The 13,413-nt window shown below is 37.3% G+C and overlaps 1 protein-coding gene across 11 annotated transcripts in view; it reads right to left on the reverse strand.

Moving 5' to 3' along the window:
* Window positions 1–13,413, reverse strand: part of LOC106874508 (lipoxygenase homology domain-containing protein 1) — a 163,270-nt gene that overhangs the window by 1,753 nt on the left and 148,104 nt on the right. For 9 of the 11 annotated variants that reach the window (XM_052971416.1, XM_052971415.1, XM_052971411.1 and 6 more), the window contains 12 exons: window positions 13,058–13,209; window positions 12,243–12,347; window positions 11,389–11,497; window positions 10,541–10,722; window positions 9,544–9,722; window positions 7,975–8,091; window positions 7,720–7,894; window positions 6,229–6,345; window positions 5,551–5,689; window positions 4,469–4,645; window positions 3,008–3,126; window positions 1,253–1,441 (listed from right to left, as the gene is read on the reverse strand). In XM_052971416.1, the coding sequence (XP_052827376.1) occupies window positions 1,253–1,441; window positions 3,008–3,126; window positions 4,469–4,645; window positions 5,551–5,689; window positions 6,229–6,345; window positions 7,720–7,894; window positions 7,975–8,091; window positions 9,544–9,722; window positions 10,541–10,722; window positions 11,389–11,497; window positions 12,243–12,347; window positions 13,058–13,209 (1,760 nt within the window). Of the gene's footprint in view, window positions 1–1,252; window positions 1,442–3,007; window positions 3,127–4,468; window positions 4,646–5,550; window positions 5,690–6,228; window positions 6,346–7,130; window positions 7,425–7,719; window positions 7,895–7,974; window positions 8,092–9,543; window positions 9,723–10,540; window positions 10,723–11,388; window positions 11,498–12,242; window positions 12,348–13,057; window positions 13,210–13,413 lie in introns of those variants that run through there. The other 2 variants (XM_052971420.1, XR_008265140.1) reach the window with 2 other exon arrangements.

Raw genomic sequence — 13,413 nt, forward strand, 5'->3', positions numbered from 1 at the left:
CGAGCATGCTCTTGATGGAGCTGCGGCTCTGTCATGCTTTCTTTGGGTCATGAAGATGAAAGCCTCCTCTTCCATTTTTGATGACTGCTGTTTTGTCTCAGGGCCATGCATACAGACCCCCAACTCTTGCCACCAGTAATGGTCCTTGGCATGAAGGATGGGTCATCGACATGGTGGTCAGCAGGCAGGGGACAAACTTGGCAGAGACCTGTCTCTGTAGCAGACTTCCCAGATTTTACGTTGGCTCCTTATTCCAACTTCCTGTCCATGACAAAATCGCATCCAGTGATGGATGTTAAGATGAGGTTGCTGGGCCATACATTGAGGAAATATGGAAGCAGAAAGAAATTGGAGATGCTGGAGGAGGTAGTGAGGACAAGATCTGTAAGGGTGGGGGTGATAGAGACGCTAAGACAACGGTGAAGACTTATGGGACACCGCTTTAGCACAGAGAATGGTCTTAAATTAACATGGTATCTCTTGGAGAAGTAAGGAAATATTTAAGGAACACTCAGAAAAGAATGCCAAATAAATATGGTTGCATTTACAAACTTTATATTTCAGAGAAAAAGAAATTAATGAATTTGCTACTCAAATAAATTGATAAGATTAATTCTTTTTAATGTTCCTTCTCCTGGTTCTTAAAAATGACAGATTTTTCATGGTAATGTTCACATTTAAATGAGCACTAATTTGGTGTTTGGAATATGATAATTGTTTCACTAAATCACTCCAAATTCATAAGTATGAAAATAATTTAAAATACATAAGGCTGTGTATTTGATTAGAAATATACAAATTCATATATTGGTTGGCTTCCTGGTAAAATCCATAGCATTTGCATGAAATGTGTTAATGAAAATAATATTTAACACAATTATAAAAAAAACTAGGAATAGACTTGATATGGTTCATGGTAAGATATTGTAGCGTGGACGTTTTGTTTTAGCTGTGAGCCTCTCAGAAAATATATTTCTGAAAATTTACCTAATTAATGTAAATATGAGCCCCATTCATCAATTTCTCATTAAAAATATTTAATAGAAGATAAATTGTTATTTTGGAGATAATATTTGTTAAAATATTTGTCATGGTTTTGTTGTTTATAAAATAGAAATATTTTTAAACTAAGAAAGAAATGAATAAAATCAATGGCATTGAAAATATTTCTCTATTTCTAGAGGAATTGGTATGAAGAGATAAAGGTGAGGTGTTTAGAAAATTCGAATCCAGTCCTGACAATTGTACTCACCCAATTCAAGACATTTGATAAGAAACGTGTCTTTCTGATTTCTCTCAAATAAATCTCGAAATCTTTGTTTCAATGCTTGCCTGCCTGTTTCTCCATCTTCTCCAAATATATTGATGTAGACATTGGCATCTGTTCCTGCATGTTTTACATCTCCAGTGTATACTTGTATTTCATATGTGACCATCCTTCCTGAAATATTGGCAAATAAACTATTAGCTGTCATTACTGGCAGACACAGTTGACCTTGTCAACATCTTGCTGAATCCATGCCCCAGTCCACCTAGCTGTAAATAGGCACCGGTGACTTAAATGTAAATGTGCAATTGACTCTTGCGTTCCTCTGGGGACATGTATCCCTTAACTACATCAGGTGACATCATCACATGTATCATATTTATAGAGAGATAGATTTAGATACACATGCATCCTCCATGTTATAGTTTCTCAGGTTACAGGATTTTATGGTCTGAAATTTTGCCCTTTATTGAAAGTTGAGTAAACTTTAATAATTTATTAAAAATGACACATTTTTCATTGCCAAAAGGCCACTTCCTCAAAGACTCCTTAATTAGAAAAACTATAATCACAATATATACATTGTATGTGTTTGTCCTTTCCCTCGTCTATATATAAATACTTGTAATTAGAGGTGCACTTAGCAGCATTCAATGAAATCTAATTATGTATAGTTGTATCTCCTATGCTTATGATGTATATTCAGCTACAGAAACACAACACACTTCACAAATTGAATTCTCCTTATTGTAGACACTATGGATGCAAAGACACAAACTGGCCAGGAATTGTCTGCTGCAGGATGTATGTCTCTGCTACATAGAATGAGTTGGTTATAGCGACTAAGCATTGGTTGCTGAATAAATTAGAGGTAAGACGCTTATGGACCAGTGACCATAATTCCTGGCTTAGTGGTGGATTTCTTAAGACAATTTGTGCAGCATGTCTTTCCATTTGCATGCCAGAAATTGCCATCTGCTGATGGCTAAAAACATGTAGACTTTTATGCTGCTGGTGACAAAATATTTTGGGAGAGAAAAAGGAAGAGTTATCTCCCATCGATTGGTGAAGTGAGGCTGTGTGTGTGCAGAGCATTGCTCTCTGGACATGACCTTGTTGCCAAAATGAATGTGAGAGTAGCATCCCAAAATTTTCTCAGATGCCCAGGGTTTGTCTATTGGTAGGAGATAGTTTCTGTTACCTAGGCAACCTAATTAGCAGTGGAGAGGGATGTTCTGAGATTATAATTGCTAGAGTAAGAATAGGACGGTGAAAGTCAAGGAGTTATTACGTCTGGGTCACAAAAAGGCAGATTATATGATGCTGGTACATATAAACAGTAAACTTGCATGGTAACGAGACCTGGACGCTCAATGCAGAGGGAAAGACTAGAAAAGAACGAAGCTGACAAGTTCTGATGGATATGCAACAGAGAGTATGGTCATGTGGTGTGTATGGCTGAGTATAGCTGCATAAACAAGGTCCCAATAGTTTAAGGTGAATGGAATTTGTAGAAGAAGGAGAGAAAGTATAGAGAGGGCTAAGGACTGAGATGGTTAGTATTTTGCTGCACTCAATTTTTAAAGATGCTTAAACATTAGCATGGCTTATATTAAAAACAAAACAAGAACACTGTGTTATGCAATACATCTTACCATACGCTCTATGAAAATAACTTGTGATGTGGCTGCTATTTCTTGTTGTTCAACCAAGAACTATGTACTTTAGTAAAACACTTACTTCTTTTCTTCTTTGTTAGTTGTTTGTCTTGCATTGTCTCCACCAAACAGAGTCTCACTGAATCATTTTTGGATATCTTTTCAGTTACTTTCACCCAATCATTACATTGAAATATAAATCTGATGGGCAGCAAACAGAAAAAATATTGAATGTTAAACAAGTTTAGAAATTCTTTTTGTTCTTGATAAACGAAGTGTTTAAACCCTTCCGCATAAAGTTTAGTGAGATTTCTGCATCAGACTGAATTAATTTTATCACACACACACACACATACACATATATATATATATACACGTATATATATACAATCTTATATATGCAGAGGCAACAGATGAGGTTGAGAGAACCTCAGTATAGAACCTACACTTAGTAACATCGATCAAATGATTTGAACTTGCACTCTGATATTCTTACCAAGGACCAAGTCATCAAGGTTAAAGAGTGGCCATAGGGGTGGTAAGGGGACCAGCTAGTTAGTGTTGCAGATCATTCGGTCATTTTGGGAACAAACTCTATGGAACCAGCAGCACACCATGAAACCCATCCGAATGACAACGTTTCCATTGAAGTTGCCAAACATGAAGAATAAGGCTGCTGCCATTTGTAACTGAGGCAGTTGACAAAAAGGCTTTTGTAAATTTGATAATTTTGTTTGGCAGTTTCAGTTGAGGAGCATAAGCAGACATAATAGACGCTGTACTACTTTACAAAACTAGTCTCAGCATCCCATTGCACCTTCTGGCGATCTGGATCACTTTATCCAAACATTTATCAGCTAAAAGTATGCCCACATCAGCTATCCAATCCCCATTGCCTTCTCAGAAGATTTTATACGTATGTTCTTTGCCTGTGAGGAACTTGGTTGAGGCTCCCCTCCAACTCACTTCTTGAAGACAAGGCACATTTACACACCTTCTGGCTTCTACTAATCTCACCAGATGTCTGTAAAGGTTCGCATGGATCAGCATGGAAAGCAGATGTTAAACGACGCCGATGATGTTTGTTAGTAGGCATATCATGTCAGTTTGTTCTAAAATTTAATTTACCATTATGTAATCGTTTCACTCTTGTTGCCTCGACCAGAAAAGGGTGCGATAAGCAACTTCTGTTTATACAAAGATAAATAATAACTGATGAATTAATTATCTGACTGGTAAGTATCCTTAACTCACATTTCTGATATGGGTGGTGTTTACAATATAAAAGGCATAGCTAACACCCTTTGCATTTTCAGGGCAGAGACAGGGTATTGATGAAGGGGGAAGAAATAAAGAATATGATCTGGTTCACATTAAAGAAGCAGCAGACAAGACTCCATTTGAATTCCATTAAAGATGATGCAAGTTGTGAAAGCTAAATATTACACCATCTTTAATGGAATTCAAATTAATTGAAAACAAAATCAATATTTGACATTAATTAATGAAGTGTTGTATAGAATATTGAAACAATATTGTGTACATGTTGGCTGTAGCTTCATCAATCACTGTAATTTGATCGCACAGCCAGAAGTTAGAGACAGAAGGTCTATGTGCTGATGATGATGATGACGTTCCAGTATGGAATATAGCTCCTAAGTAACAGCTCTTTATCTCACCAACAGGTGGACAAGTGAAAGTAAATCCATCGGTCTTTCCTCTGAAATAATAATAATAATAATAACAATAATAATAATAATAATAATAATGGTTTCAAATTTTAGCCAGCAATTTCAGGGAAGGGATAAATTGATATTACTCACCCCAGATGAAAGTAAAGTTGACCTTGCTGGAATTTGAACTCAGAACATAATTTATCGACCCCCAAAAGATGAAAAGCAAAGCCAACGTTGGCAGAATTGGAACTCAGAATGTAAAATAAGAAGAAATACTGCTAAGCATTTTGCCGAATGTGTTAACGATTCTTCCAGCTCACCACCTTACCAATAATAATAATAATCTTTTCTACTAAAGGCACAAGGCCTGAAATTTGGGGTAGGGGTGTATTCGATGACACTGACCCCAGAAGGATGCAAGGCAAAGTTGACCTTGGCAGAATTTGAACTCAGAACGTAAAGATGAAATGCTGCTAAGCATTTTGCCTGGCGTGCTAACGATTCTGCCAGCTCATCACCTTAATAATAATAATCCTTTTTACAAAAGGCACAAGGCTTGAAATTTTGGGGAAGGGGACTGGTCAATAACACTGACCGCAGTGTTTCACTGGTACTTAATTTATTGACCCCCAAAAGGATGAAAGGCATAGTCCACCTTGGCAGAATTTGAATTCAGAATGTAAAGACGGATGAAATGCCATGAAGCATTTTGCTTGGTGTGTTAATGGTTTCAGCCAGCTCATTACCGCAATAATAATAATGACAATAATAGAGAGGTTGTATAGTGTGGTCAGTAACAGCTTGCATGATTTGTGGGAGATATTGATACTATTTTTGTAGGTCAAGCTACCACATAGAAGCTTGACTTAGTGGTTCAATGTCAAAAATACTTTCTGCAAATATCAACAACCAAATTATTTGTTGCAATGAAACTTGGATAAAATCTTACTTTTGGAAAAATTTTCCCTCAGAATTTTTGATTTTCTCAATGATATAAGTTGTTTGTTTGTCTCCTTCCAAAATAAACCAAACATCATCAGAAATACTGGCATCTTTCTGGTCTGATGTTGTGATGAGAATTCGGTAATCTGGAAGATAAAACAAGAAGATCTGATGTAATGCATTTGTTGGCCTCAATATTTGACTGTTAATATGAGGGAACAATTGCTTGGTTGATGTTAGGAAGAGTGTCCAGTCATAGAAACCATGCCAAAACAGACATGGAACCCAGGCAGCACTCCAGCTGGTCACCTCCTGCCAAACTGTCCAACCCATGCCAGCATGGAAAATGTTTTCCCTCCACACATCAAACACACCAGTCTAAAATCCTATTCAAATGCTATGGGCACTGACTATCTTCCATGGATTAAACAATAACCCCTAATTTTGATCCAGGCCATAAACTTAATGTCTGTCGTAATGCTACATGGCCATATATTTTGGTGCCAGGCTTGAGTAAATTACATTCCTCACCAACCCCAGTATTTCACTGATGTTATTTTATCAACACTTGAAGCCAGGTTATAAAGCTGTAATATGTCCATATTTATGTGTGTCTTTAATCAGATCCAATTTTCCTTATCATTGTATAGTTGCTAAGACAACAAAATCTATGAAGTATACATACCTTGTTTCTTTTTATAGCTATGGTTTGCTGTAGCATGGTCTGTATCATATCCAATAGGGATACACTTCTGTTGGAAATTGAGCAATTCTTGGTGTGTATACTTCCTGTAGCTCCTGGCTTCTCCAATGAAAATATACGATATTACAGCACAGATATCAAATCAAGACATTTAATGGAGTGAATGTAGCTACATATGACAGGAATTGAACCAGTGATTTGTGGCTCGCAACATCAGCAATGAATGATGTTATGGATGAAGACTTAGAGAGAAGTAAAGATAAACAGAACTGTTGTTGTTTTGCTAACCATTTTGTAGAGTATACTGAGGGCTTTTTATGTGGCACCAACACCTGTGAGGTAATCAAGTAACTCACTGGACAAGACCCTTTAAATGAAGAGGGGGGGGGCTCACTGAGTGTGGCCAATCATGACTATCGGTTGAAAGGAAAGATGGAGGAAGTAGGATTGGGTCGGGGAGGAGGTAAGAGGTTAGGGTGTTCAAGGGATGATGTCAGGTTTGTAAGGGGTAAATAGTGGGAGACAAATGGGAGAAGGCTTCATTGACAAAATGAAGTGGGGTACCAAGGAAAAAGGGTAGTGAAGAGGGAGTTTTGGGGGAAAATAAGGGGTGGGACTGAAAATGTATGAGGCAAAGGAAGTGAGGAGGAGGAATGGAATGCAGTTCTGTTCTCTGAATGAATGGTGTCGTAGTTAGAAGAGTGAGGATGGAGAGTGTGTTAGGAGGAGATTCATGAGGAACAGATTGAATGTAGAAGCATAGGTGGAATGCTTTTAGGGCCTCATTTTTACTTATTTATACTCAGAACCACATTAATAGCTTAGGAGTGAAATTTAGGATTTCTTGGTTTTCTGTGAATCTATTTTGATAAAACTTTTCCCACCTGATTTCCATGTTATGGCAACACCGTTGTTGTGTTTCCATTATTCTGTGAAACGTCCTTTCTTTTTCATTTCAGATTCTTCAGTTTTTGGGTGAACCACACTAATGGCATCTCTCTGCTCTAAGAACAATGGGACATGGAAAAGGCCCTTAACGATGAAGAAAGGTTTTCTGTTAAACATATACTCAATGTATGCTTCATATATATATCATTACCCTTCATTTCCTGAAAAAAAAATGTCTCGATGGGTTATCTTCATTCAAAAGCTATTAGTGCAGTTCACCCCAGAAGAATCTGAAATAAAAAAAAACGAAAGGACATTACACATAAGAATGGTGTTGCCATAGTGTGCAAAGAAGCTGGGAAAAGTTTTATCAAAATCGATTCACAGAAAACTGAGAAATCCTAAATTTCACTCCTAAGCTATTAAATGTGGTTGTGGGTGTATATTCATAACCACATATGTATTTATCCCATTCTACATGTAACTGTATACATGATTGAAGTTATATACACTTCCGTCTAAATTGCTGACCTTGTGCCAAAATTTGAAGCCAATATCCTAAACTCTTTACAGGCAAACACTTACGTAACTTGTGTAAAAGTTGGTCTGTTGTAGAATCTTCTTTGTGGTTTCTGTGCTGAGTCTCTGCTGTTGATTCTTGAATGATTGATGTCTCGACAAGCAGCATCCTTTCTGTTAATTGGTCATCTTCGTCCTCTGCCAACCATTGGTTGCATGGAAATACAAAAGTCTTGGAACTCTACAGCACAATAAAACAATGGATATAGCAAAGTACAATAAATATGTTTTGATGGGAATAAAATAAATGTTTTTTTTTACCTTTCCAGAAGAAATTAACTTTCGAACTTCAACTTTAGCAAGATACCAGCCAGCTCCAAAACCAGAGCCATCATGACCAATGCGAATTTTTTCAACATCATCTCCAATATTTTCCATCTTATAAAATAAGAAAAGATAATTTCATGGTTGAACACTAAAAACCATTTACATTTCTCATATCAAATATATAAACCCCAACATTTATTCAAAATGATATGTTTGAAAAAAAAGAACAGAGATTTATAAGATGCACGGCAACTGAGAGTTTGTGCAAGACTAGTTGCTAGGAGAAGGTGCAGTCAGACGGGAGGTGATGGAGTGAATGAGAGGAGGAGGAGGAGGAGATGAATAGGTTGAAGAGAAGTTAGACAGGAGGTGTATTTAATGAAAAGAAGTGCAAAATAACAGGTTTGTTAATGTATGATGTGAGGATGAGAGGAGAGATTTCAGTGAGAATCAAAACGTTTAGTGGGGGTAGGGGGTGGAGGTGGAAAGTTTGGATTCTGAGCTTCACTGAACCTGGTTGTGCCTTCAAGTTAGATGCAAGTGTATAGAAGAGAAGTAGTATGGAGAATTGGATAGAATGAGTGGATTTTATATTCATCCGGAAAACAAGACAGACAGAAGCTTGTTAATGCTAATGTCCCTGCAAAGAATGTATTATTTGGTTGACACACAGGGCAACAAAGAACCATAACATAAATGACAAGTGGGAATAGTGACTTGTCCAGTCAGCCAAGCAGAGAAGAGAGAGAGATGTGCAATAGCTATAACCATGAACTACTGCAAGGGCAAAGGAGATGTTCTAGAAAGAAGCAACTGTAAATTGACCAGGTTATGAAAAGAGCAGAGTTTTAGCACAACTGACTGGGAAGAAAATCACTTTCAATGCCATGCACTTTGCTTTATGCCAAAACGGAATACCAATGGTTTCCGCTTTCAAATGAGATAGCTACACAAGAAATCTCTAGACTACATCTCATATTTGTTGAAATGGAGAAGTTTGTAACAAGGTATCATGATGTGATCGAGTGGTGAGTAAGAAACTAGGTGATGCGAGTCATGCACAGAGATGCTGTCAGAAAGGTGAAGGATTTAGTGTGCAGGTAAGAGTTTATTGAAATTTGCTTCACCACTCTCTCCAGTTCATTATAATTCTTCAGGCCTTAACAAAAGAGATTAACACTGTGATAATCCACGGGAACTCCTGTATATCAACAGCTTAATTCTCACTCCTGAATCTGTAACAAAAAAAAAAAAACTGAAAGAAATTCCAAGCATGGCCTCAAAAGGCCTCACTGCAAACCCAGCAGTAAACAGAAAAGAAGACCGAACTCTTGTGTCTCTTCAATAACTGGAACAAAAGTTGGTGTGTGTCGGTGATTCTGCACTTCTTGGAAAACAAGATTGATAAGTAAATATAAGTTTGAGTTAATCCAGAATTTTGGATTATCTGGCCCTAAGAGGTTGATATTAACCAGTACTAGAATATATTGGTGTCTTGGAGATATTGTATGTTAAGATGAGATAAATGGAAATAGAAAATTTGGTATCTCTACAGACACTTACCTCTAAAATAAATTTATCTACAGCATTTCTTCTGAATTTCTGTTTTCTCTCATTTTTCGTGAGACACAGAGGCTTTTGTTGTGTTCTCTTGTCTTTACTGTAGAGGGCAATGTAGACATTGGCATCTGTGGAAGCCTGAGCAACATCTCCAGTGTATGTGGTTATTTCATATGGGATATCTGATGAGGGACAGTAAAGACAGGGGAAAGAATCAGAATTATTTCAACATTTCTGAATGAAATTAGCAGGAATCGTGTCACGAATAAAAAACAGTGAAACCGGGGGAAATAAAAAAGATTTCTCTTTTTTAAATATTCGCACCTGTCGATACATTTGTAGGTGTGGTATAGAAACAAATACAGGTGTTGTATAGGTGCAAGGATGGCTATGTGGTTAAGAAGTTTGATTCCCAGCCACATGGTTTTGGGTTCAGTCCTGCTGCCTAGCACCTTGGGCAAGTGACTTCTATGTCCTCAGGCTGACCAAAGCTTCATGAATAGAGTTGGTTGATTGAAACTGAAAGTCTGTCACACACACACACACACACACACACAGGTATAGCCCAGCCTTCCTACACAACACATAGACTCTAACTAAATTTACTCTATGACTTGAGTGATCTCAATCATTGAAGTGAACCTAGCTAAGAGTTGAATTCAGACAATCAAGAAATCTAACTAAAGACCACAAAGGTAATTTGCATTACGCTCCACAGGTTCTAATCTTCCACAACCAATGACGAAAGAGCCTCTATGTGGTTACTTCACCTGCTAGAAATAGTATCAAATGTCTCTCAAATCACACTCAACATCTTAAATAAGGAAAAAAATTCATTAGTTAATGTAGTCCAAGACAGTCCTGAAAAAGTGGAGAGGTCAAAACTGGAATGTCTTTGATCAAATCCTGATTGAGCAGAGGCTAAACAAGAACAACCACAATATTTAATGGATAAACAAATCTCCAGATGCGTTCTTATTTCTTGGCCAGTTGTACTTACACGGAATATAGTCCGAAGACAATGGCTGAGGATAAAGTTCCCTCTCCAACAGACCATCATCTTCACCTTTTGCCAACCAACGACCACAGGGGAAGTTCCAAGTCTTTCCAAGAGAAGGACAGTCAAAGATAACTTTATCAAGACACCATGCACTTCCCAGTCCAGTGTCATCATGGCCGATTCTGTGGAGAGAGAGAGAGAGAGAGGAAGATAGATAGATATAGTTTGTTACACAAATTCTACATTGTTAGACACACTGCTGCTGTTTATCATAGAGTTCATTAGAAACAGATGTGTGTATTGACAATGCTATGTAATCCCTGTTATAATACAGCTGTTGTATATAATATATTTGTGTCTAATCATGACTGTTTGCTGTAATATCTTTTGTGATGTTTGTTGTACAGAGACCAAGAAATATTTTACATATTTTTATTTTAAATACATTATTTATCTGTAGCAGTTTATTAAAAAAGCTCAATATTTTATATATAGCAAATTGTTACAACACACCTGGATGGTGGTAATAACTACTGCTGAAGTATAGGTTATAGTACCAACAAATTATAGTATAGATTATTGTATCAACACACTATACCACTGGTACATGTAGGGCTGTAGTTGCCTGTAATGTGGTAACCTAGCAACACCTGTTGAGATATTTGTGGTCGACCTTTATCTCATGGCTGTTAAATCCTTCATTTCAAAAGGTCATAACTACATAAACAGAAGGTTGGAAGTTAAATTAGCAGACGATATTGCCAGGAATGAGTTACTAACCAATCCAAAGGCATAGTCTTCAGTGATATGAGAGTTATTATAAGAGTAAAATTTGATATGGAACTTACTTGATTTTCTGAAGTTCTCCAGTATCAATGACTTCAATAATGAATTCATCAATTTGGTTTCGTTCAAACTTGTTGCTGTTTGTAATTGAAGATTTTAACAATATTTTTCCTGGAAACACAACCAGAAGCAGACAAAACCTCAAACATCATCCACTGTTCTTAACAGCAAGTAATCACACAACAGCCTTAGCAGCACACTACAGCTGTAACAATCACTGATCACAGGAAGAATCGATCCAAGGATAACAAGTCTGACAACCTCTATTTACTCTTCCCACCTTGAAATTCTGTGAGAAATTTCTTGGATCAAAGGACAACATAGAATTATGGATTCGTTTTTAAAATTTTATTTGGTGACCCCAGTCAAGACACAGAGAACTCCTCTTATGATCCTACATCATCACACTGGGCTCCGAATCAAACATCACAGCTTTACTCTCAGAGATCTGAACCCTGGGGCAAATTATCACAAAGTTTACCGTTTCAAAACTAACCAATATCAACCTGTGTGTGTGCCATGTGTATGGCGTTGTCTGCTGAGCACTCTATTCCTCAGTATCCCAGTCAGGTAGAGGAAGCATTGGTAGCTTGACATCAACTGAGATTGACATTTAAAAAAAAAAAAAAAAAAAAAAAAAAAAAAAAAAAACATCATTCATGTACCATTTCAATGGGCTGAACACACACACATGCATGAATGCAAACACACACACACACACACGTGTATGTGCAAACATTCAACATACGTACTTACAAGCAGACAAACCCACAGTGAAATATTAAGACACAAAAAAAAGAAAAAAAACTCAATGTTATTGACCTGTGTTGGCAGAGCTGAGGATTTGATTGCTTACCAGAGTTATCCAGGTGTCCATACAGAATCACATAGACGTTTGCATCAGTCCCAGCTCCCCATCTATCAGCAGTGTGCACCTTCACATGGTAGGTGGTGGTCAGAGCTGTAACACATTCAAAGAGACTCACAGCAATTTATGAAGATTAATATGAGAATTTCTGTAGATTTGGAATGTATGGAGGGTAGGCATGAAAGGGAGAGGGAGGAATGATGAGTTTAGGGTAGAATGGTTACCGAGAAATAGTATGGTAGACATGTACTATAGTAGCTACTCAGAAATATAGTACAGCTGTTGGTACTGAAGGGTATAATTTGAAAACTGTAGTAAGTAATTGCATTGTAGCTACTGCAAGCTATAGAGATCACAACGGGGCTTGTGATGGCAAACTGGATAAAACAACCAAGCAACCAGATTCGATCTCTTTCCACTGCAAACGCTCGCACAGCACACTTCACTGGCTGGGCCTCTAGGCTAATCCGCTTGTTGTATCTCTTGAGGCAATGGCCCACGTAACGGAAAACGACAAATTCACACTGCTTGAGATGGCTACAGAGAGCAACACACTTTCACCCTTGTGCACAGAATAAATAAAACCGTTTGAGAACCTGCGTTTTGCTTGATACTTCTTTACTCGACTGCTGGAACCTTAAGCAACATGAAGAACAAGAAATTAATGGGAGAAGGTGATATTCAGCCGATATTGAGAACTTTGCCTCCCATTATATAGTTAGGACTGTTTGCTATATATTTATACCATTCAACAAACATTAACCTAGAAATACCGGAAAGATTAAATTATTTTCATGTTAAACCTTTTACTTCCAGACCAAGTTGTGTTTTTAAAGATTCTGGCTCATTCTTCAATAATTTCTTCTTCAGAGATGCCTTCACTGGAACCAGTTCCCTCACAATTTGTCCGTCACCTTCATTGGTTGCTAACCACCATTGACAAGGGAAAAATGTTCTGCAAAAAAAAAAACCAAAAAAAAAATCCAGTAAACAAAGCAACCCCAAAAACTAAAAATTTTGGAAACTTTGACAAAAATCTCTGAGCCAAGAATAACAGAAATAATATATACAGTAAAACTGTGTGTCAGGGTGCATGTGTGTGTGAGTGTATATATGTACTTGTCTACTGTGTGGATGTAAAGGTATGTATGCATATATA

This window comes from Octopus bimaculoides, chromosome 11, assembly GCF_001194135.2.
Source record: "Octopus bimaculoides isolate UCB-OBI-ISO-001 chromosome 11, ASM119413v2, whole genome shotgun sequence".
NCBI lineage: Eukaryota > Metazoa > Mollusca > Cephalopoda > Octopoda > Octopodidae > Octopus > Octopus bimaculoides.